At 37.1% G+C, this 25,459-nt stretch overlaps 1 protein-coding gene across 2 annotated transcripts in view; it reads right to left on the bottom strand.

Annotated features, from left to right (window-relative positions):
* Positions 1-24,882, bottom strand: part of GTPBP10 (GTP binding protein 10) — a 28,241-nt gene extending 3,359 nt beyond the window's left edge. The window contains exons 1-8 of one of the 2 annotated variants that reach the window (XM_028120101.2): positions 24,780-24,882; positions 21,128-21,321; positions 12,685-12,776; positions 11,834-11,978; positions 6,968-7,041; positions 5,494-5,546; positions 2,865-2,972; positions 2,223-2,300 (exon numbers count right to left, since the gene is read on the bottom strand). In XM_028120101.2, the coding sequence (XP_027975902.2) occupies positions 2,223-2,300; positions 2,865-2,972; positions 5,494-5,546; positions 6,968-7,041; positions 11,834-11,978; positions 12,685-12,776; positions 21,128-21,321; positions 24,780-24,812 (777 nt within the window). In that variant the 5' untranslated portion in view covers positions 24,813-24,882. The remainder of the gene's footprint in view (positions 1-2,222; positions 2,301-2,864; positions 2,973-5,493; positions 5,547-6,967; positions 7,042-11,833; positions 11,979-12,684; positions 12,777-21,127; positions 21,322-24,779) is intronic. The other variant, XM_088018454.1, reaches the window with a different exon arrangement.
* Positions 24,883-25,459: the final 577 nt, after the last annotated feature.

Below are 25,459 nucleotides of genomic sequence, written 5' to 3'. Positions count from 1 at the left end.
TTTGACACAGAGAGAGACAGCCAGAGAGGGAACACAAGCAGGGCAAGTGGGAGAGGGAGAAGCAGGCTTCCCACTGATGCAGGACTTGATCCCAGGACCCTGGGATCATGACCTGAGCTGAAGGCAGACGCTTAACGACTAAGCCACCCAGGCACCCCAATAAATAAAATCTTAAAAAAAAAAAGTAAAGACAAGTGAAATGGGAGAAATATTTACAAGTCATGTACCTGATAAAGGACTTGTATCCAAAATATACAGAACTCTTACAATTCAACAATAAAAAGACAAGTAACCCAATTTAAAAAATGGGCAAAGAATCTGAACAGACATTTCTCCAAAGACATACAAATGGCTGATAAGCACATGAAAGCACATGAAAGGATGCTCAACATCATTAGTCACTAGAGAAATGCAGGTCAAAACCATAATGAAATACCACCTCACCTACTAGGATAACTAAAAATAAAAAAAACAGACAAAACAACAAGTTTTGGCATTCTTGTGGAAAAAATAGAACACTCACATACATTGCTAGTGCGATTATAAAATGGTAGAATGGTGCAACCACTCTGTAAAAGTCTGGCAGTTCCTCAAAATGTTAAACATTGACTGACCATATTATCTAGCAATTCTACTCCTAGGTATATATGCCCCAGAGAAATGAAAACATGTTCATACAAAAACCCATATTCAAATGCTCACAGGAGCATTATTCATAATAGACAAAAAGTGACAAGGATATAAGATATACAAAGTCCTGGAGGTAAGCAACATCATGTTGTGCTATAGAGAAACCATGTGGCTAAGAATAGAAAGTAAGGCAGGAAGGGCAGAGATGAACTGCTAGGTAGGAGCCAATCCTTGCCAGATCTCAAAAACCATGTTCAGGGTAAGACTTTAACCTAACAACAGTGGGGGACCATTTCAGTGTTCTAAGTAGAGAATAAGCATTAGCTTGGTTCTTTCACAAAGATCACTCTAGTGGCCATATGAAAAAAATGGACTGGAGAATGGTATTATAATAGCATTGTGTGGTGACAGATGGTAGCTACACCTGTGGTGAGCATAGCATGATGATGTATAGAGTTGTTGAATCACTATGTGGTACACACCTGAAAATACTGTAACTGTGTGTGTCAACTAAATTTCAATTAAAAAAATGGACTGGAAAGAAGTGAGACTGGAAGCAAGGCGATGGTACAGGAATACTTAAAGCATTCTAGTGAGGGGGACTGATGATTATAACAGTGTGGATGAATTTCAGAGAGATTTAGGATATAGAACTGACAGGGTTTAATGCAGGTGGTGAGAAAGATAGAATTGAAACCAAACACCCTGGTTTACAAAACTAGTAAAGTTCAGTTGTATACATATTAAGTTTGAGAATGTAATGGGACATCCAATGAAAGATATCTATTAGGCAGCTGGTCTAAAGCAAGACCAAAAAGATGCAGGTATCAGAAACAGATTTGGCAGTCATCAGCATATTAACTGCAACTGAATGCTACCTAAAGAATAAACAGAAAGAGCATAAAAAAATAGACTGGGGGGGGCGCCTGGGTGGCTCAGCTGTTAAGCGTCTGCCTTCAGCTCGGGTCATGATCTCAGGTCCTCGAATCAAGGCCCACATCGGGCTCCCTGCTCAGCGGGAAGCCTGCTTCTCTCTCTCCCACTCCCCCTGCTTGTGTTCCCTCTCTCGCTGTGTCTCTCTCTATCAAATAAATAAATAAAATCTTAAAAAATAAAAAATAGACTGAGGGGCGCCTGAGTGACTCACTTGGTTAAATGTCTGCTTTTGGCTCAGGTCATGATCCCGGAGTCCTGGGATCAAGCCCCACATGGGGCTCCCTACTTATCGGAGAGCCTGCTTCTCCCTCTGCCCCTCACCCCACTCGTGCTCTCTCTCCCTCTCAAATAAATAAAATCTTAAAAAAAAAAAGATTGAGAAATAGTCTAAAAAGTAGGAATAAAAGTTCAAGCAAGATAAAGTCTGAGAAGTATGTAATACGGATTTAGAACAGAGGAGGATTTCATTGGTTGTAATAGGTTGAAGAGTGGGTTAATATAGAACAGGAGAAAACAAGTTTAGATGATTCTTTGACATCAAAGCTTCAAAAAGTCGAGGTGGGATATGTATTTATTCTAATTATCTGTTATTTAATACAGGTCTATATGCCTATATATTAGACCAAATGCAGAACACAGTAGAACAGAAAACCTACTTTTGTAAGCAGTATTATGGTTTCAAAGGCAGTTCTGTATTGAGTTTCGGAAGAAAGCTGAAATCCAGAAATATCAACCTAAAAAAAATATGGAAAGAGACAATCTTTAACATAAAAAACAATAATTATTTCAATGTTTTAACATGTTTTACTCTCTCAAGCTAAAAATAATTTCTCAATCTATACACTATTGGTAATGCAGTAATTCAAAATAAGTAAGAGAAACTGTGGTGTCAAGACAGCCATAATTATTCTGATAAAATTACAATCATTAATGAAATAAGAAACTAGTTTAGATAAAAAAATTTGTATGTACTATACAGACAATCTCATATACAGCTCTAGCACCACCAGTGAAGTAGGAAAGAGATACTATATAACATAGCAGTATGTTGACAATCTTAAGAAATTAAAACTTTACAAGTATGGCCAAATTTACATCTGATACACTAATGCCATTTTCACTCTGTATTATAAACGAAGATTACTTACTATATTTTGACCCCCATTTAAAACTCAGTGGAGTAACATATGATAACTACCTTATCTTTAAATCTTATTATTATAAAAAATTTCTAGGAAAACTAAACACATTGATTTTCAAATTCATTTGAACATTACATTGGTACACATATGACTTACAACAAACAGTAGTTGTCTAGTTCTTTCTATATGCTTGAGGAATTTATGGCCCATTCCTTTGTTCATATGTGCTCCTTCTATTAAACCAGGAAGATCAGCTACTGATATCTAATACAAAGTTAAACGGTTTGATAAAAAAGAAAACAATTACATCCTCAAATTTTCATATTTCAAATACAGTTACTAATTTGTGATTATCATTGCATCTTTATAAAGCCAAGGTATTAAGAATCAAAATCGGGGTGCCTGGGTGGCTCAGTCGTTAAGCGTCTGCCTTTGGCTCAGGTCATGATCTCAGGGTCCTGGGATCGAGCCCCACACTGGGCTCCCTGCTCAGCGGGAAGCCTGCTTCTCCCTCTCCCAATACCCGTGCTTGTGTTCCCTCTCTCGCTGTCTCTTTCTCTGTCAAATAAATAAATAAAAATCTTTTAAAAAAAAATTAAAATCCTTTATCAGAAATTAGATAGAGTCCCATTTTTACTTACTAATCTAACAGCCTAAGAATTCTAGGGATTAGTTGAACATTTATTAATCACATAAATTCTCTTTAGAATTCTATCAATTATATTGTTCAATATGAACCTGTCATAGAATTTCAACTTTATGAATTCTTAAAAGAATAGAAGGATATTAATTCCACAGACATTGACTTAGTATAGCTCTGTAGTTTCAAGTTTTAAATTCCATATGTAATTGATTATATGGCATCATTGTTCCTTTTCTGTTTATGTTCTACCAGGAGGACTACTGACCATTTTTGAAAGTAAAGGATATAAGGTTCTTATAACTCCTTTTTGAAATTATAAGTTATTAACCATGTCTACATTTGTGGTTTTTAAACCTCACTGCACATTATAAACACCCAGGGATCTTTTATAAAGTAGAGATACCCAGGCCCTACCCCAAGGAATTTGGTTTCAAATCTCCGGGCCCCAGGCTTCATTTATCATTGTTGTTCTGAAGCCACCCAGTTAATTCCGATGTGCAGTAAGGGGTGAGAAGCACTGCTCTTCATACACTGCCCCTGTGGATAGGATTTCAGAATTTTAAGGTTTTTTTAAATTTTTTTAAATTTATTTTATTTGACAGAAAGACACAGAGAGAGAGGGAACACAAGCAGGGGGAGTGGCAGAGGGAGAAGCAGGCCTCCCATGGAGCAGGGAGCCCGATGCGGGGCTCGATCCCAGGACCCTGGGATCATGACCTGAGCCGAAGGCAGATGCTTAACGACTGAGCCACCTGGGCGCCCCAGGACTTCAGAATTTTAAAGGAAATTGTGGCTATGTGACAAAGCAGTCACACAGACAAAATACAACAGAGGTCTCATGTCCTGAAAATATTTTTTTTTCATGTCCTGAAATTTTGTTTGCAGGTTCTCCACTGAGAATTTTGCTATTGAGAATTAAGTTTCCCTTAAAATATACAATGTTCTCTTTTCCTCTAAATATTGTTCTCCATATTCATACTATCCTGTATTTATAATTTTACTTATTATTCTATATAATTGCTGAAGTTTTTTTTAATTTTTACTGTTATATAACTATTATGAATGAATACAAATCTTTTATGTTTTATTGATATATCCTCACCTTAAGTCCACATTTTACCTCAGGGTTCACTCTTGGTGTTGTCCATTCTGCGGGCTTTGACGAGTGTGCATCATCCTGTACCCACCATTACCGTATCATACAGACTGGTTTCACTGCCCAAAAAAACCCTGTGCTCTTCTATTCATCCTTCCTTTCCCCTTAGTCCTTGGCAACCACGATCTTTTTGCTATGTCCATAGTTTTGCCCTTTCCCAGAATGTCACATAGAACCGTACTGTATGTAGCCTTTTCAGATTGGCTTCTTTCAGTTAGTAATACATATTTGAGGTTCTTCCATGTCTTTTCATGCCTTCACAGCTCAATTCTTTTTAGTGTTAGATAATATTCCTTTATTACCACAGTTGATTTATCTATTCACCTACTGAAGGACATCTTGGTGGCTTCCAAATTTTGGCACTTATGAACAAGGCTGCTACAAACATCTATGTGCAGGTTTTTGTGTGTATGTATGTTTTTAATTCATTTGGGTAAATACCAAGGAGCATAAGTGCTTATCATACATTACACATTTTAAAAATTTTGTTACTTTCCTTTGTTATTTGTTTTTACTCTAATTATTCAAAAGATCTATAGTTATTCCTTATCAAGAAAAAATGAATTTTAATAACTAGACCAGAATCCCATTCAATTAAAAACTTTTTTTAGGAAAGAGAGTTGGAATAAAATCAATTCCATGAACTTTGGAAAATGTTTTTAGGAAACAAAAATCAATAATCAAATATGGCAGTAAAATATGGACTTGCAATGACAACAAACAGAGGTCAAAGAGATAAAGAAGATTCTATGCTGTAATGATAAACCGGACCTAAACTTTGGAAGGACAAAATGATATTTTTATACAATATTTTACTACGATCGTGCTTAGCAGAATTGATTCGATCATGGTCTCATTTACCAAAAACAAAATTCTGCTACTTTTTCCCCCCTAACACCACAGAAACAATCAAATATTACAAAGTCCACATACCAAAAGCAAGTACTTTCACTTCTAACCAAGTGTCTTACTTTAAAAATACTCACCTGTTTGAAATCGTTATACATAATCTTTCCAAGTTGAGGCTTTAATGTTGTAACTAAAAGAAAAAAACAAATTAAGGCTAGAATAAAGGCTGGTACTCCCAAAACTGTCTTAGCATTATCTATAAAATAAATAATACTTCTTTTTTATAAACAACTTAATTCAGATTATGTTCTCATTTGTTGGAATGGAAAATACAATTATAATCTGTATAGGCATAGATCTAATCTAATTAGTGGGCTTCAAAATTCTTTGCTTGTACTTTAAGGAACGTGATAAAGGTGCTGGTGGGTAGAACAGAATTTAGGTTTCTATCACTGGGTCTGTGGATGAAATTTGTTTAGTCCTTTCTCATTCATTTATCCTCAAGCCTCATCAATTCTGCACTAGCCTCCTTCCTATGACTGAACTTTTCTTCCTCTTTCCTTCTCAAGAGTCCCTGTATTATAACAATAAATATTGGTCATGTAATTTATAGCAATTAGCTCCAAATTAACTCTATTTCATCAGAGTTTTAGAATGGCTTAATTGTATTTTCCAGGTTAATGGATGTTTCTATATCTTTTTGTTTAATGAGGGCAGAGATTCTATCACATTTATTCATTACTCGGTCTAAGCATATTTCATCTAGCTACTGTAATAGCCTAACTATTCTTTCCAGACCCATTTATATCCCACATCAATCAATTTTCTATATTATATGCAGAGAGATCTTTTTGAAAAGCAAATCTAATCATTTTATCCTTTGATTAAAAGGCTATCAGCTGCTCTTTAGACATAAAGAACGAATAAAGCCTACCTGGTCTATATGATATGGTCTCTACTTATCAATTCCCTCTTTCCCTTACTAAATGTTCTCTAGACACACAGATCTCCCTGCCAGCACAAAGCCTCTGTGTACAATGCTATTTCCTCTGACTGAAGCACCTTTCACACCCACTGTCTGTCACTGATTAACGCATGTATTCTTCACACCTCAGCCCTGGCATCACACTTTCCCAAAGAAGTTTAAAGCAGCTACCTACTCTTTCATAGAATCATAATATATTCCCCCACAGTCAGGTGTGATATATGTGCCTTTCCCTACTAGTCTGTAAGCTCAGTAAGAGTCAGAACAGTATCTGTTTCTGCTTACCAGTCTTTGTAACTCCAGAACCCACTGCAGTTCACAGAAACAAATACTTGTTAAATGAAAGAACAGTAGATAAAGGGTAGGTGCTCATAAAATCACAACTAAATCAAATAAATGAATATGCAAAGGAGAAATAAATGCAAAAAAGCAAGTATCTAAAAAGTACTAGGAACTTTGCTGAGGGCTAAAGAGATTTCGAGGATTAATGGGAAATGCATGTATTCTAGCGGCCAAGAGTTTTCCAACTAAGACCCTCAGAGTCGTCACTTTATTCACACTCAAAGAAAGATTAGTCTTTAAAAATTTACCACCACACATTAAAACGCACAACAAATGATACTTACATGCATAATCTGCAATTGCAGGTTTTGCATGAGAGACCTGACTTAGCAAAGAGGATTTTCCAGCATTTGGGAATCTGAAATGAAAAAATAATATATTAAAACAAATATTAGTATTATTAATAATACTTGCTTATCTCTGAATTTCTAACATTTCAGGAAGTAGATTTCTTGAATGTTTCCGGGCATAAAAGTAGAATATAAATTAAAAATAATCCTGAAAAACTTGAATGAAATATACATACGAAAAAAGTAAAGAGATATTCATGCTGGGCACTAGAGATGCTTTAGTATTGAGTGTAAATAATTCCATTATCTTTAAAAAGCCTGCAAATCATAGAAAAACAAAAAGAAACTAATAAAAATACCAACAATCCACTAATTCTAGCCAAACAATGACAAAATATTGCTTATATTGTTTTGTAGATTTTTCTTTAATATGTTTTATATGGACATTTACAAATACATAGAAAAGTAGAGAGAAGTACTGAATCTTATTTAGGAATCACCTAGCTTCAACAAATAACACATTCCCAATATACTTTTTTTGAAGTTGGTTTGTACAGGGACTCACCTAAGGTCCATGTATTACAACTGATTGATGTATCCCTTAAATATCTCTTGGTAAAGGTCTCCCCCCATTTTCTTTCCTCTTTGCAATTTTATTTTATTTATATTTTTAAAAAGATTTATTTATTTGAGAAAGAGAATGTGTGCGTGCTGCAAGCACAAGCAGGGGAAGGGGCACGGGGAGAGAGAGAATCCTCAAGCAGACTCCCCGCTGAGTGTGGAGCCCCACATGGGGCTTGATCCCAGGACCCTAAGACCATAACCATAGTGGAAATCAAGAGTTGGCCACTTAACTGACTGAGCCACCCAGGCACCTCGGCAATTTTATTTTTAAGGAAACTGGGTCATTTGTCCTATAGCGTTTCTTTCCTATAGTCTGGATTTTTTTTTTTTTTTTTTTGCTGACACCCCCATAATGTCCTTTAGCATGCTCCTTTGCCCCAGTTTTTCCATAAATTGTTAGTTTGAGATAAAGCCTTGATTAGGTTCAGTTTTGATTTTCTTTTTCTGGAAGATTACTTCATAGTTGGTTGTTCTGCTTTTTAAACTGAGTAATGTAAGGTGAACACCTTTCAAGGGCACACTGTAACTTAATTTCCTCTTGTTAGGCATTTAGGTTATCTCCAATTTTTTACTATTATAAATGACATTGCAAAAAAACTGTATGCAGCTAGAAGGACACATACCAACATTAACAGTCACCCCGAAGTGGTGGAATTAATAGATAACTACTTTCTTCTTTCAGGAAATTTTCTTTCAGCATTTACTATTTATCTAACTTTTAAAACTACAGCTATTATCCTTGAACTTTCATTTTAAAGATTCTACTTATTTGAGAGAGAGAGAATGAGACACGAGCGGGGGGGGGGTGGGCAGATGGAGAATGAGAAGCAAACTCCCTGCTGAGCAGGGAGCCCAATCCAGGGCTCAATCCCAGGACCCTGAGACCATGACCTGAGCCAAACCGACTGAGTCACCCACACGCCCTTATCCTTGAACTTTTACATACACTTTTAATCTCTTTCTTGAGATACATTTTTTTTAATAGATTTTATTTATTTGACAGAGAGAGATACAGCGAGAGAGGGAACACACGCAGGGGCAGAGGGAGAGGGAGAAGCAGGCTTCCCGCGGAGCAGGGAGCCCAACTTGGGGCTTGATCCCAGGACTCTGGGATCATGACCTGAGCCAAAGGCAAACACTTAATGACTGAGCCACCCAGGCGCCCCTTAAGATATATTTCTTGATAAGAAAATACTGAATTACAATATAATTAAAATATATATTGTTTTAAAGGCTTTGATTTTATTGCTAAATTTACCTTAGGAAAGGCCCACCATATATGAAAGAAAGTACTAGGAATGAGAGTCACTTAAGAGATGATTTCCTCAGGGCACCTGGGTGGCTCAGTCGGTTGAACGTCTGCCTTTGGCTCAGGTCATGATCCCGGGGTCCTGGGATCGAGCCCTGCATCAGGCTCCCTGCTCGGCCAGGAGCCTGCTTCTCCCTCTCCCTCTGCCCCCACCCCCCGACTTGTGATCTCTCTCTCTCTGTCAAATAAATCTTAAAAAAAAAAGAGATAATTTCCTCAATTCCATTCAGATACTTTCATTAAATTTATCCAAATAATATTTATTAATCATTAACTTGTACAAGGCAATATACTAGGCATCAAAAATACCGCAATGAGAGAAATGTGATCCCTGCCTTCACAGCTTTTTTTTTTAATTTTATTTATTTATTTATTTGAGAGAGCGAGAATGAAAGACGGAGAGAGAGCACATGAGAGGGGGGAGGGTCAGAGGGAGAAGCAGACTCCCTGCTGAGCAGGGAGCCCGATGCAGGACTCGATCCCGGGACTCCAGGATCATGACCTGCGCTGAAGGCAGTCGCTTAACCAACTGAGCCACCCAGGCGCCCACCTTCACAGCTTTCATTCAAATTGGAGAAAGCTGTTCTTACAAAACATGCCAAACTTTCACTTGGAATAATGGTGTAATATTTTGGAAAAATTAATCTGAAATTCTATAAAAATTTATAACCCCTTAGTAGAGCTCTTTTAACATTCAAAATAAATCTAATTAAAATATCTCATTAAATATATCTTCCTAGAATGGATTTTAAATAAAATTAGGTGAGATTTTTTAATGACTCATTTTCCTGTGGAAATACAGTATTGTCTTATATCTTATTATACCTAGGCCCCTGTAACTTTTTGAAATGCAAATTGCAATAATTTTTATTCATGATTATCCCTAACTAGACTTGCTTACTTCTTTCCATTATCCTCATATTTTCATAACAGTATTAAATGCAGAAAAATGCCAGCGACTATTTTCAGAGATCAAAATGTGAGGAAAAAAAGGATGTTAATGGTTGAAGAAATAATTGAGATTTTTCCTGAAAAGTACTTAATAAAAATTTTATTAGAGGCTGAAATCCAACCTATGCAAAGATCAGATTTGACAACAGCAGTACAAATATCTTAGTTATAGGCACCTTTCTTTTAAATTTCAGTTCATTCCTGAAACCAACAAACAGGTATCTGTTTATGCTGGTATGCACAGTAGTAACTTTTAAGAATAGTTGCCTAATTTAAAAGCACTAAAATACATACATTAAGCATTGTACTTAAGAAACTTGATGCTTTAAAAAAAAAAGTGATGCTTTATTGACTGTAATATCAAATCCACTTCTAAAAAGCTTAGTATTTCACTGTATGTACTCTCCAATAAGTTGGCAATGTAATGATGATGATGACAGCAGCTACCATTCATTCATTAAGCATTCATAAATCCAAGGCATGTGTTGTGCTGTAAATGTGTTATCTTACTCACAACATTTTAACAACATCTCCAGCCACTATTAAAAATGAGAAAACAAAGGCTTAGAGACATTCCAAAATTTATCCAATGTTTTCCAGGTGGTCTCCAGAGGATATGAGATTCTAACCCAAAAAGTCTCTCACTTGAATCCCCCATCCTCACCCGACGTTTACTACACCCAAAAAATCTCTCACTTGAGTCCCCCATCCTCACCCGATGTTTACTACTCAGCCTTGCCTTGTGAGGTTCTTAGTCTGCAGGGGTGTCTCTATGGAACTTGAAACACATTTTTGTAACAAATGAGACTGTGAATGGCTAGATTCTCAGTCTTGTCCACAAAACCCTACTAAGCCCACAACATTGTGAAAAGTATACATTATTATAGAAACTATGTATGATAATTTTGTTTTATGGAAAAGACTAAAAGCAAATGACAAGCTTGAACACCAGGATCACATCTTTCCCTGTTATGTCAGGAGGAATGGGGCCTTTATGAATTCTATGCCACTGATGGTAAGACCTAGTAGCTAGACAGGCATGGCAAGAAGTGAGGGATTCAGACTGATAACTCTAGTAAGGAAGCAGTGAGATGGCTGGAATGGTAGATAAAGAGAGTTAGAAAGAAGCTATGTAAGGAGAGGAATGGAACTGGAAGTTTGAAGTAGGGCCAGCTATAAGGCAGTGTTCCCTACCTTTTTCTTAGGTGTTTCATGTGACTACTGTGTAATGCTGAAGGAGGGCCAGGCAGAGAGGGAGAGAAGAAATGCAAAGTTGAAGTCTTCCTTTCCTTTACCTACTTTCTATCTTGCTATCTGTCCCCCTCAGTCAGGTGCCAGTACTGCAAACCCTACAGCTAAACAACATTGTCTGAGGAAACAATGGAAATCTGTGAAAGAGGACAACACCGGGGGGGTCTGCAGTACTGAGAATGGACAGAGCCTAAGTAAAGCATGAAGGACGGGAAAACATCGTATCGAGATCCAACCTGGTGCTCAACAGTGTCTAAGTCTGATGGTTGAGACTGTCTGTATCGGCCAGTAGCCACCTGATCAACAATTTAGTGATACCTCTATTAAGACTTTAAGAATATCTAAATCATTTTTTCTCTTTTTATTTCCTCCTATACACTTCATAAAATGTGGTTTGGAATTTTAATTTTATTCCTTGGTATCTGGTAACTTTCTTTCACCTTCTTATACTACTGCATTTGATTGATTTTTCTTTCTTGATTCATTCCCTACCATTCCCACTAGCCTACTCAATTGCTATGATCTTCCTTTCTTTTTACAAATAAATTTTAATTGTGAAACTCTATGTCTGCAATACTAAAATAACTACATTTTGCATCATTCTCAAAGTATACAAACAACACACGAATTCCATAACACTGGTCCCAAATTACCATTTATATTTATCTCCTACTCATGAACTATCTCTCTGAAATTACAAAAATAAAAATACAAATGATACTTACCCCACTAGGCCTATATCAGCTATAAGTTTTAGATCAAGGTGAATGACTCGTTTCTGGCCTTTCAGTGGTAAGAAATTAGTGAGTAATTTACCGCCAAGACCTCCTTCAGCTACCAAAATTCTGTCTTTCTCTTTATTGAGCTCTCCTTAAAAAGACAGAGAAAGATACTTAGAACAAAGATAACTAAGTGGAGTTAATCACTAACGACATTTTTGGTTCAGAAACAGATGCCAAAAAAATTCCAATTTATAAATCTCAAGAACTGTATCTTTAAAATAATCTTAAATCTAGCAGTTAATTTTGAATGTTTTAAAAAAAGATTTATTTACTATTTGAGAGACAGCAAGTGCTTGAGTGAACACCTGCGCACTGGAGGGGGAGGGGGAGGGCCCGAGGGAGAGGGGGAATCTCAAGCAGACTCCCCGCTGAGTGAGGAGCCTCAGACAGAGCTTGATCCCAGGACCCTGAACTGAAGTCAAGAGTCAGACGCACAACCAACTAAGCCAGCCAGGTGCCCCTTAAACAACTTTTTTTCCCCTTGAACAACTCTTTTATAAAGTTTTCAAAATCTCTTATAAATTAGCAGTTGAAATAGTTTTTAAAAAATTTAAAGAGGAGCTATTCCCCACAGTTCCCAAACAATTTTAGAAAATATGTACATTAGGTGTCTGCCTTCAGCTCAGGTCATGGTCCCAGGGTCCTGGGATCGAGCCCTCCATTGGGCTCCCTGCTCAGTGGGAAGCCTGCTTCTCCCTCTCCCACTCCTCCTGCTTGTGTTCCCTCTTTTGCTGTCTCTGTCAAATAAATAAATAAAATCTTAAAAAAAAAAAAAGAATCTACAATACACTTACCTATAATTTTACCATTTTCATCAGTTACTGAAATACCCACAGGTACAGGAATTTCACAGTCTTTTCCTTTAGACCCTTTCAGTGCACTAACTCTAAAAAAAAAAGCTAAATTAAAATAGGGAAAACCCACTATATTGAATGGATTATACTCAAGCAAATATAATGGTTTACAAAGACAAGCAACCAAACTGTCTTGTTAATGCAGATGTTAAATGGCCAAATATCAGAGGAAAATTATCGCTATTTGCATTCTAGACTACCATATAAAAACAATAAAAATAAAATAATAAAAACAAGTAATAATAATAATAGGTAATGATTTAAGTTACCAAGCTAAATGCCAAGTCATTTTAACTGATAATGAACTAAAATATTATATGCCTAAAATGGAGAGATCATTGCTATAACACAAAGAAGCTAGAAAAAAAATGGAAAATCCATTAAGTAACATTTTAACAAACTGACCTCAAATAAGAGTACTTTAATTATAAGAGACTCATCTAGCTACTCTCAACACTGCTCATGATAGAATTGGTACAAACTTTTAACTAGCAACTCTACTTCTGGAAATTTATCCTAAAAAAATAACTGAACAATCATGTAAAACACTATATACACAAGGATATATATTACATTGTGACTATAACAGTGAAAAAAGTCTATAGCTAAATAAATGAATGCCAAAAAAGTTATTTCCAATAGTATTTTAGTATGCAGCCATTCTGAACAATTCTCTGGCATGGAAAAAAAATGTTAAAAGGCTGGAAAATATTGTGCTCTCATTTTTGTACCCCCAAATTTTATATATACCCACATAATTACAAGCTAACTGCCACAAGTCATTTTGCATAAACATATAGAAAAGACTTAGGAAAGTCAAGAAAAGATTAATAGTGGTTATCTACAGGTGGAAGAATTACAGGTGACTGACTTTTTTTCAAATTTTTTTATTTTATCTGATATTTTTACAATGAGCTTGAATAACCTTTATGTAGAGATAAAATGAAGAAAAATATACAATCAAAAAGATTATACAATTACATAATGATAACCATATTAAGGCTATTATATAATCATCTACCACTTATTCAGCCAATAATATGTACCAGGCACTATTAAAAGCTTTACTTATATTACCCTAAGATTCAGGACAATCCTATGAAATAGGTACTGTTATCTTTTTTTAAGTTTTTATTTTTTTATTTTTTTTTTAAGATTTTATTTATTTGACAGAGACACAATGAGAGAGGGAACACAAGCAGGGGGACTGAGAGAGGAAGCAGCAGGCTTCCTGTAGAGCAGGGAGCCCAATGCGGGGCTCGATCCCGGGACCCTGGGACCATGACCTGAGCCAAAGGCAGACGCTTAACGCCTGAGCCACCCAGGCACCGCTATTTTTTTAAAATTTTAAAATTCCAGTTAATTAGCATACAGTATGTTAGTTTCAGGTGTTCAGATTCAACACCTACACATAACACACGGTGCTCATCACAAGTGCACTCCTTAATCCCCATCATCTATTTCTCCCACCCCCCCCCACCCAGCTCCCCTTTAAAGTTTTTTTTTTTTTTTTTTAAGATTTTATTTAATTGACAGAGAGAGAGAGAGAGCATGAGAGGGAACACAAGCAGGGGGAGTGGAGAGGGAGAAACAGGCTTCCAGTTGAGCAGGGAGCCTGATGCGGGGCTTGATCCCAGGACCCCGGGATCATGACCTGAGCCGAAGGCAGTTGTTTAACCAACTGAGTCACCCAGGCGCCCCCAGCTCCCCTTTAGTAACTGTCAGTTTGCTCTCTATGGTAAAGAGTCTATTTCTTGGTTTGCCTCTCTCTCTTTTTCCCCCTATGCTCATTCGTTTTCATAAATTCCACATGAGTAAAATCATATATTTGTCTTTCTCTGATGTATTTCACTTAGCATAATACTCTCTAGCTCCATCCACATCCTTGCAAATGGCAAGATCTTATTCTTTTTATGGCTGAATAATATTCCATTATATACGTATACCGTATCTTCTTTATCCATTCATCAGTTAATGGACATTTGGGCTCTTTCCATAATTTGGATATTGTTGATAATGCTGCTATAAACATCGGGGTGCATGTATCCCTTCAAATTAGTATTTTTGTATTTTGGGGGTAAATACCCAGTAGTGTGATCACTGGATCATAGGTTACTTCTATTTTTAATTTTTTGAGGAACCTCCATATTGTTTTCCAGAGTGGCTTGCATCAGTGTGCATTCCTACCAATAGTGTAAGAGGGCTCCCCTTTCTCCACATCCTTGCCAACACCAGTTGTTTCCTGTGTTGTTAATTTTAGCCATTCTGACGAGTATGAGGTGACATCTCATTGTGGCTGTTATTAGTATTTCCCTGAGATGAGTGATATTGAGCATCTTTTCCTATATCTGTTGGTCATCTGTATGTCTTCTTTGGAAAAGACACGTTTTCTGCCCATTTTTTAACTGGGTTGTTTTTTGGGTGTTTAGTTTTTATAAGTTCTTTATATTTTTTGGATACTAACCCTTTATCAGATATGTCATTTGCAAGTACCTTCTCACTCCATAAGTTTCCTTTTAGTTTTGTGGATTGTGTGCTTCACTGTGCTTTTTCTTTTTATGAAGTCCCAATAGTTTATTTTTGCTTTTGTTTCCCTTGCCTTAGGAGACAATCTAGTAAGAAGCTGCTATGGCCAATGTCAAAGAGGTAACTGCCTGTGTTCTTCTCTAGGATTTTAATGGTTTCCTGTCTCACATTTAGATCTTTAATCCATTTTGAATTTATTGTTGTGTATGGTGTAAGAAAGTGGTCCAGTTTCCATGTTGCTGTCCCGTTTTCCTTATATAATTTGTTGAAGAAACTGTCTTTTTTCACTGGATACTCTTTCCTGCTTTTTCCAAGATGAACTGATCTATAGTTGTAGGTTCATTTCTGGATTTTCTATTCTGTTCCACTGAGCTATGTGTCTGTTTTTGTGCCAGCACCACACTGATCTCTTGATCACTAAAGCTTTGTAGCTTTATAACTTGAAGTCCAGAATTGTGATGCCTCCAGCTTTGCTTTTCTTTTTTCAAGATTGCTTTGGCTATTTGGGGTCTTTGTGGTTCCAAACAAATTTTAGGATTATTTGTTCTAGCTCTATGAAAAATACTGTATGTTGATAGGGATTGCATTAAATATGTAGATTGCTTTGTGTAATATAGACTTTTTAACATTATTTGTTCTTCCAGTCCATAAGTATGGAATGTTTTTCCATTTCTCTGTGTCATCTTCAATTTCTTTCATCAGTATTTTATAGTTTTCAGAATACAGATCTTTTACCTCTTTGGTTAGGTTGATTCGTAAGTATCTTATGGTTTTTGGTGCAACTGTAAATGGGGCTGAGTCCTTGATTTCTCTTTCTGCTGTTTCATTACTGGTATACAGAAATGCAGATTTCTGTACATTGATTTTTGTATCATGCGACTTTACTGAATTCCTGTATCAGTTCTGGCAGTTTTTTGGTAGAGTCTTAGCAATCATAGAGAAAATCTTATAGGTTTTCTACACAGAGTATCAGGTCATCGGCAAATAGTAAAGTTTGACTTCTTCCTTGCCGATCTGAATGCCTTTTATTTTTTTGTTGTCTGACTGCTGTGGCTAGGACTTCCAGTACTATATTCACTAACAGTGGTGAGAGTGGACATCCCTGTTTTGTTCCTGATTATAGAGGAAAAGTTCTCAGATTTTCCCCATTAAGGACAGTATTGGCTGTGGATTTTTTGTATCTGGCCTTTATGATGTTGAGGTATGTTTCCTCTATCTCTACTTTGTTGAGGGTTTTTATCATAAATGGATGTTGTACTTTGTCAAATTGCTTTTTCTGCATCTTTTGAAAGGATCATATGGTTCTTATCCTTTCATTTATTAATGTGGTATATATCATGTTGATTTGCAAATATTGAGCCACCCTTGCAGCCCAGGAATAAATCCCACTTGGTCGTGCTGCATGATTCTTTTAAAGTCCTGTTGGATTTGATTTGCTAGTATTTTATTGAGAATTTGCATCCATGTTCATGAGGGATTTTAGCTTATAGTTCTTTTTTAGTGCAGTCTTTGGTTTTGGTATCAGGATAATGTTGGCCTTACAGAATGAATTTGAAGGTTTTCCTTCCATTTCTATTTTTTGGAAAAGTTTGAGAAGAATAGGTATTAACTCTTCTTTAAATGTTTGGTAGAATTCACCTGGGAAGCCATCTGTCCCTGGACTTTAGTTTGTTGGAAGTTTTTTCATTACTGATTCAATTTCTCTGCTGGTTATCAATCTGTCCAAGTTTTCTGTTTCTTCCTGTTTCAGTTTTGATAGTTTATATGTTTCTACGAATTTATCCATTTCTTCCAGGTTGTCCAATTTGTTGGCATACAGTTTTTCATAATATTCTTTTAGAATTATTTGTATTTCTGTGGTGTTGGTTGTTATTTCTCCTCTCCCATTTGTGATTTTATTTATTTGGGTCCTTTCTCTTTTCTTTTTCATAAGTCTGGCTAGGGGTTTATCAATTTTATTCATTTTTTCAAAGAGAAATAGGTACTATTATTATCCCTATTTTATAGCTGAAGAAACAGACACTTTTATACAGATCTTGAACACTTTATAAAGGTATTTACATGTTGAAGGCATGGCTTCTTCAGAGCAGTAGTTTTCAATTTTCAACTCCAACTCAATAAGAAATGATACAGTCATTCATATATATGTATGTATACATACATGTATACACACAAATTCATATATATATGACTTTAAAGTTTTGTGAAACCATACTTACTATGTGATACGTGCTAATGTTTCCTATTCTACTTTTTATATGAAATCTAATAAATTGATTTTACAACCCTAAGGCAATGTTTTTCAAAATGCAATCATCACCAGCATTTAAAACAAGATAGGTGATTGCTGTACAGCAATATGAATGTAGTACAATGCCACAGAACTGTACACATTAAAATGGTAAATTTCATGTTATGTATATTTTCCCAAAATAAAGGAAAACAACAATGTACGATATGCCACAGAACAGAAAACAGAGATAATACACGTTTGGGTAAAAGTATAAAATGTTTCTCAGTATGGGTGGCACTAAAAATGGTTTGAAAGTACCATATTAAAGAATTGAAAGACACAGTCTAAAAATACTACTTGAGAGTACTTAAAAGGAAGTCTAATAGTTGAGCTCTTTTTCCCATGATTAACTTCTTCATATCCCCAAAACTAAAGCACATGAACAAATCTTTCAAGGAAAAGAAGAAAAGGGAGTTGAGATTTATACTCAATAGGGAACAAATCTGTTTAGATGGAAGGAAGTGAGCTTTGTTTGAAAAACAGAAAATGAGGAGAGGTGTGAGTAGGTGTGAGGAGTGAGACTGTACTGAGAAAGCTCGGTTGTTTGGGTAAGGACGCAGACTGGTTGGAAAGCACATTCTTGAGGTAAAATGCAGGATAAATGAGGCAATGTGTAGATACCAGTATACAAAAAAACTCCCTTGTATTAAATATTAAACTCCAAATACATATTTCAAAAAGTTAAAATACCAATTTTCAAATCAATCATTTATGATTTTAACTAACTTATACAATGCTTTTGCACTGCAGTTTACAAAGCAATACCTTGAAGTCACAGCATGAAATCGCACCATACCCCACTGTATGATTTCATCTGAGTCTACTACATGCAAGATACTGTTTTGGTATCTGGTTTATACTTGATCCTCAGAAAGTGTGTGCTGAATTGAACAAAATAGACACTATCTCTGTTACCACTGCAAAATGAAAATCAATGACAGCTCAATTTCATCAATCTAAGAATCGCATCCTTTGGTCCTATAGCCAGAAACAAAATGTCATATAAGGTAACTTGCAAAACCCTTGTAGATTTCTGAATATTGATAAAAAACATTGAACAATTGATTATAAAAATAACATTGAACATTGCATGCCATAGTGGGCCATAAAAATGCATCTTAGATGTGACTGCAGGGAACATCAAAGACCTATGGCCCCAGCTGGTATGTTCTGAAATCTTAAAGAGATGATGCTTCCCACAGTCTACTTCCAGCCAATGACCTGGTACGGCAGGGTTACTAAGGCAGCCCCTTTGTAGGAGACAAGAATTCCTCTGATGGGCAACTTCTGCTTAAGGAGTCACCATCAGCTTTGCCTAAACTTTCTCAGAACTGCACAATGGACTAAAACTTTGCCCTTCCCTCTCTCCTTCGTAAGGCTTAGACTTGCACAGTGGTCTGACAACTTTCCCAACTTCCTTCAGGTCCCTCCCCAATTTGCCTTTATAGATGTTTTCCCCATAAATCTCGTTCATCAAATCCTACTTTGGTACCTGCTTCTTGTAAGACCCAAATAAAGACATATGATGGCATAATTCATAAAACTATAAAATAGTTCATTCAAATTCTGGCATTCAGTAAGTTTATTCAACTTCTTGGCTTAATCTACCGGAACTCCACAAGATAAATAAGACTGTTACCTCCTCCTCCTTTAAATTCTTCCCTAGCTTCCATGACATTAAGTCTCTCCTGACTATCTATTTTAGATCACACCTTCTGTTTCTTTTCCTTAAATGTTGGTGAATAACAGAATTTGATCCTCAATCCTTTTCTCTTCTGTAATGCACTTACTCAAGTCCATGCCTATGATCAACAAATTTATCTCTAGACCTGACCATATTCCTGAATCACAGACCTGTATTTCAAGTGCTTGCTGACATCTCTGAGGGCCCTTCACAACTCCCTTTTTCTATATCTCAGATGCCACTTTCTACTGCAGTCCTTCTCAAAGAATGATACTATCATCTACCCACTCCTCAAGTCAAAACCAGGAAGCATCCTTGACTTATTCTCTTTCAATACTCCATCAATCACAAAGTCTTATTTATTTTACTTCTTTAATATAGTTCCAATCCATCCATTTCTGTCAATCTAATTCATCATGAACTAATGTTAACTGAGTATCTACTATGTACCAATCACTGTACTAGATATCTGGGAAGAAATGATGATCTGAACTGTTATGTCCCCTGTCTTCATGGACCTCAGTGGTAGTCTGGCAAGCAGACATTGATCAAATACATGAGAAAATGGAAAATTATAACTGTGACAAGTCTTATGAATTAGAACCTAGACATGTGAGTTCATATTGGAATCCTGACCTAATCAAGGAGATCAGGAAAGACTTGAGCTTAAATCTAAGGGATTCATAGGAGGCAGCTGGATGAAGGGGAGGAAAAAGCATTACGGAAAAGATAACACAAACAAAAACCCAGTGATAGAAGACAAATACCGGTAAAAGATACTAAAAGAAAGCCAACATGGTTGGAATGTAGAACACACAGAACATGGAGGGAGATGAAACCAGAATGATGGGTATAGGCCAGACACTGTGAACTTCATTTCTGAAATATTGCAGTATTCTCCAAACTGATCTCCTGTCTCTAGTCTCAATCAACACCTCTAATGCATTCTTTAACCAATTAACCCTAGAGTGATTTTTCTAAGACATTAATTTATTAATGTCACTTGCCTATTTAAAATCCTTCAATGACTCCCCATCACTCTAAGATAATCTTCAAACTCTGTAACACAGCATATCAGGCTCTTCATGATCTGGACTATAATGTCTTTATTTTAAAATGAGCCACCCCATTTGTACCACAGTTATGCTAGAAATAAGTATTATTTCAGCAAACAGTTTGTTCCCTCCTAATGTACTGCCTTTATAAATGTTGTACACTTGCCAACACACCTTTTCCTGCCTTGATTATCTGGCAAAGTTCTATTCCCCTTTCAAGACTTGGTTCAAGCACCACTTCCAAAATAGATAACTGAGTAAGATTTTTCTTCAATATCTTTGTAACGAAAGAAAAAGTTCCTTTCCTATTCTGAGGGCGGCATATATGTTCCATAAAAAATAAAATTTACAAAAAATAAATGGAAGGTTTTGATGTCACAGAGAGAAGACCAAAACAAGCCAAAAGAAAATATACAAGGGACTTATGAGGGAAACAGGCTCTAAATCTTAAGATTCTGGTAGAACTACTGGTGATGGTAGGGTGGGTAGAACAGCTGAGATTTGAAAAAGGTTTCCTAAAGATTGCTAAAAATTTAATTTTAGAAGGAAACAGTGGAGATTCAGACCATTTTTCTGAAGTGCAAAAGAATATAAACAGACACTGAGAGAAGAAAAGGATAATAATGTTTAAAAACTCCAAAACATTCCTTAGTATCTACCTTTTATCTTAACTAGAGTTGAGACAATTATTGTAGACTTTTGCTCATTTACAAATATAGACTATAATTTCCTTCAAATTACCAGTTCAATTTTGATCTTCTAACTTTTTTTTTCCTCTGGGAGGGATTAATTTTCTAAAATCAAAGTCATTCAGTAAATACTTACCGACTATTTGCTCCTTCTCCAGCCACAAACCGTTTCTGAGGATATTTGTCTTTAAGTTGTTTCAAAGTCATTTTGTTATGGGCTACAACCCAGACGTCACCACCTTTTCCACCTTCTCCACCTAAGCGAGGGTAACCCATTCCACCACTTCCTCCTCTGGTGAAGAGTCTTAGGTTATCAATGAAGTTTCCATACTTAAAAAAGAGAAAGAGACCATTTGTATACCAAACATGCTTACCAAGTTAGAACTCCTAATCCTGTTACCACTAAAGCTCCTAAAAAAGTCAATATAGTCTTTCTGAATGTCAAATCCATAGTCTTCTCTTAGTTCACCTCTGGTCTGACCCCCCTTTCCCATTTGATTAACTCTCTTAAGATCTTTTTTTGGGGGGGCGCCTGGGTGGCTCACTCATTAAGCGTCTGCCTTCAGCTCAGGTCATGATCCCAGGGTCCTGGAATCGAGCCCCACATCGGGCTCCCTGCTCAGCGGGAAGCCTGCTTCTCCCTCTCCCATGCCCCCTGCTTGTGTTCCCTCTCTCACTGTGTCTCTCTCTGTCAAATAAATAAAATCTTAAAAAAAAAAAGATCCTTTTCAACTGTCAATTGTTCTCCCACTTTCTGTCTCAAGGTTTCTGACACCATCCCACTTTTTTTTTTTTAAGATTTTATTTACTTACTTATTTAGAGAGTGCGTGTGCGTGCAAGCTCGGGGGAGAGGCAGAGGGAGAGGGAGAAAGAATCTCAAGCAGACTCCATGCTCAGCGGGGAGCCCAATGCAGGGCTTGATCTCATGACCCTGAGATCGTGAGCTGAGGTGAAATCAAGAGTTGGACACTTAACCGACTGAGCCACCCAGATGCCCCCGTCCTACTTTTCAATCTAGACTTTCTCTTCCGGGTGATATCAGACTATACCAGTTAACTATCACCTAGGTAAGATATTCTCTATGTCTAGTCTGTTGGACATCTCCATCAGGAGGTAAGCTTAATAGTCTAAAGCAACCAAGAGCAAGATCTGCATTTAATTTATATTTGAAACCTCTCAAATATGCAACTTTTTCTTAGATATTCGTTGCAAGGATAATAGTCACCTTAGATATATGATAACATGGCAAAACCAAACTTTACCTCAGGTAAATTCTGTTCCCCCAATATTCTCTCAAATAATGAAACCACAGTTTATCTAGTCATTGAGTCTACATTGGGGAATCTCTGACTACACCTGCTTCTTTTCTCAAAGCTCTATTACCTATTTCTCCTTTCTCGTACAAGTGCCTTAGTATTTTGACCATTACATTGGCTCCTAAAATGCTCTTGCAATGTCTAATTATTCCTTTGACTCAGCCTTTGTTCTGCTGCCTGAGCTATTTTTCTGAAAACAAATCTGATCTCTAATTATATTTCTCCCTACTCAAAAACCATTCATGTTTTTTTGTTATGGCTATTTGTAAAATAAAGTCTAAAATTCTCAGTAGTAAAAGTTCTTAACTGGGGCGCCTGGGTGGCTCAGTTGTTAAGCGTTTGCCTTCGGCTCTGGTCAAGATCTCAAGGTCCTGGGATCGAGCCCCGCATCAGGCTCCCTGCTCGGCAGGAAGCCTGCTTCTCCCTCTCCCACTCCCCCTGCTTGTGTTCCTTCTCTCGCTATCTCTCTCTCTGTCAAATAAATAAAATTTTTAAAGAAATCTTAAAAGTTCTTAACTTACTCTTCCAGTTTTATTTTCATTTGTCCAGCCTCTATCTCTCCTTCCTCTCTTTGCTCTGTACTACATAATCTACTATCACATTTCCATGCCACTCTGCTCATGCTTTTCCTCCACTGTCGTTTGTTCTTTTCTATCATAAACCCACCCAAATCTCACATTTTCTGATGTCTTTCTTTATTCCTCTAGTCAACACTTAGCACTGACTTTGCTGGACTCTCTCAGCCATTAGATCATATCTTTATTATGACGCCTTTTGAAATCTTACACTGCATTTAGTATTTACTTGTTTTCCTCACTAAACTTCTGCATGTAAAGATCCTATGTACTAACCTCTCAAACTATCAAAATTCCTTACAGAGTAATTTCTTAAATTCCTGGTCTTTAGTCACTTAGCATAGGTTAAGTATCAAAACCATCTGGGAGCTTTTTCCAAAATATGTATAGTCCACTGACCATTCCACTATACTCTGGGGAAGGGAATAAGGATAGGTCTAACCAGCAGATTTAGCAAAAGCTCCCTTGGTGATCCTGATGCAGTCTAGAGCTCAGATTGCAATGGACGGGAGCACAACAAAGAACTCAAAGTTCAGGTTTTGAGTATGCAGATGCACTCATGAAATAGAATGTTGTAAGGGAACAGGGTAGAAGGAATATATAAAATATGAACTTGAGGGCTAGCCAGAGTATTTTTCTTGGAGGTGAAGAACTTATACTTTGATTCTGCCAGGCTAGATCAGAAATGCGTCACATATAAGTGAATAGATTCTCCTTGTAAACAACATTTAGTGGAGGTGACTGTTCATGGCAGTAAGGCTACACAAGCAGCCTTTCAGAACTGAACCACAAAAAAAAAAAAAAAAGAAGAAGCAATTTCTTTCTAGCTGAAGAATTAGTTACCTCATATACACAAATGCTACGTTTCACAAGTCTCTTTTCTATTGACTACCTATTTTCTGGAAAATAGAGGACTGAAGTATGATTTAATTTGGGATGCCTGGCTGGCTGAGTCAGTAGTGCCTGCAACTCCTGATCTCAGGGTCCTGAGTTCAAGCCTCACATTGGGTGTAGAACTTACTGAAAAAACGAAAAATTTCCAAACTCAAAAAAAAAGTATAATTTAATTCAGAAATATTACTAACCATGCCTCTCTCTCCAGTAAAAGAAAGTTCCTGTTTTTAAAGTTCCGTTCAATGCGTGACACATTTCTTACTACTCTAGATTCATCATATTCAGAGGTTTAGAAACCAAACTTATTTTATGAGTCTCTGACTCTTGTCATTTTTAATGATGCCAGCAAGTTTCAAAACATTACTAGTAAGACTCTTCATAATGCCAGCAAGTTTCAAAACATACTAGTAAGACTAAGAGTTTTTCTTTAATTCTGAAGCAACTGTAAATTTTTACAGAAACGATGTCTAAAATGAGCACTGCATAAAAACTGACCTAAATTTCTTGCAAGAAGACAAGCCAATTACATTATTTTCGTTTCCTGATGAAAAGTAGTTTTTAGAAAGCTCTTAAAAAGAGTGCACTCGAGGAAAACATATATAGGAACAGGCTATGGATATTATTACCTAAAAGAAGAAAAATAGACTACTTGAGCCAAAAGAAAACGTCAACCTACACGCTATGTATACCATATTGCAAGTCTAAAAGGTAAGCAGGTTTTCCCAGCTCCCCATCCCACATGCACACAATTCCCCTGAAGAACCGAAAACCCTATGCCCCCAAACAACCGTCCTAAACCGTGCCAGGTAGATATACTCTTCCCACCCCTCACGGGCCAAGCCTGACTTCTGGAAGGGCTGAGACAACTACAGGAGAACCAAGCAGGAAAGAGGCCCTCAGAAAGAAAGGAGGGAAGCAGGGAGGAAAGGAGAACCAGAGTTCTCAGGTGGGGCTACAGGCACCAGGCTCTGGGGAACAGGATGAGAAACACCAGTCACGTACCCTTCTGAACCACACGCAACTGCAGTGTACCATCACTGCGACGGGCCAGGACTCACTCCCGTGGAAGCTGTGCGCATCGAGGTAACGCGCGGAATTTTTACATCATCACCGGCGGCCCACACTTTTTTTCCCCATTGCACGCAGCTGCAGGGAGGGCGCATGCGCTCTATAGCGAACTCCCGCGGACACGCGCAGGCGCAGGCGATGAGCGGTGTGCCTTACTGGTAGGTGGGAGAAATTAACCTCTGTGTAGGCATAAAGCAGCGAAAAACACCGAGAAAATGTTGAGGCGCACCGAGGCACGGGACAATCAGGTGCAGAGTGGATACCTGAGGAATTAACATTTTGTATGGGATGGCACTGGACACTGAACTGCCTTGCACGAATTTTTACGCTAATCGAGGAGACCAAAGGTAATACGGTCTTCACTCCGGGCAGCGGAGTGGAAAAAACCAAACCAAACCAAACAAAAAAACCGCCAACAGACAATAAAGCCAAACGCGTAAAAGTCACAAATTCAATTGCGAAAAAAGAGCCCGAAAAGCTGTTCGTTCATTGATGAATAATCTTTAGTAAATGCTCGGAGACAAGGCATCTAGAATTTGGGACACAAATGTCAGGACCTAGGGCTGTAACAATTTCATTTGTGTTTAGTGGGGAAGGAAATTTGTCTTAAACAG

This window comes from Eumetopias jubatus, unplaced genomic scaffold (assembly GCF_037043125.1).
Source record: "Eumetopias jubatus isolate StellerSeaLion01/CBP00866 unplaced genomic scaffold, mEumJub1_p1.0 scaffold_14, whole genome shotgun sequence".
NCBI classification, from domain to species: domain Eukaryota; kingdom Metazoa; phylum Chordata; class Mammalia; order Carnivora; family Otariidae; genus Eumetopias; species Eumetopias jubatus.
Note: the sequence above shows the minus strand (reverse complement) of the source record. Positions and strands in the feature narration are given on the sequence as shown.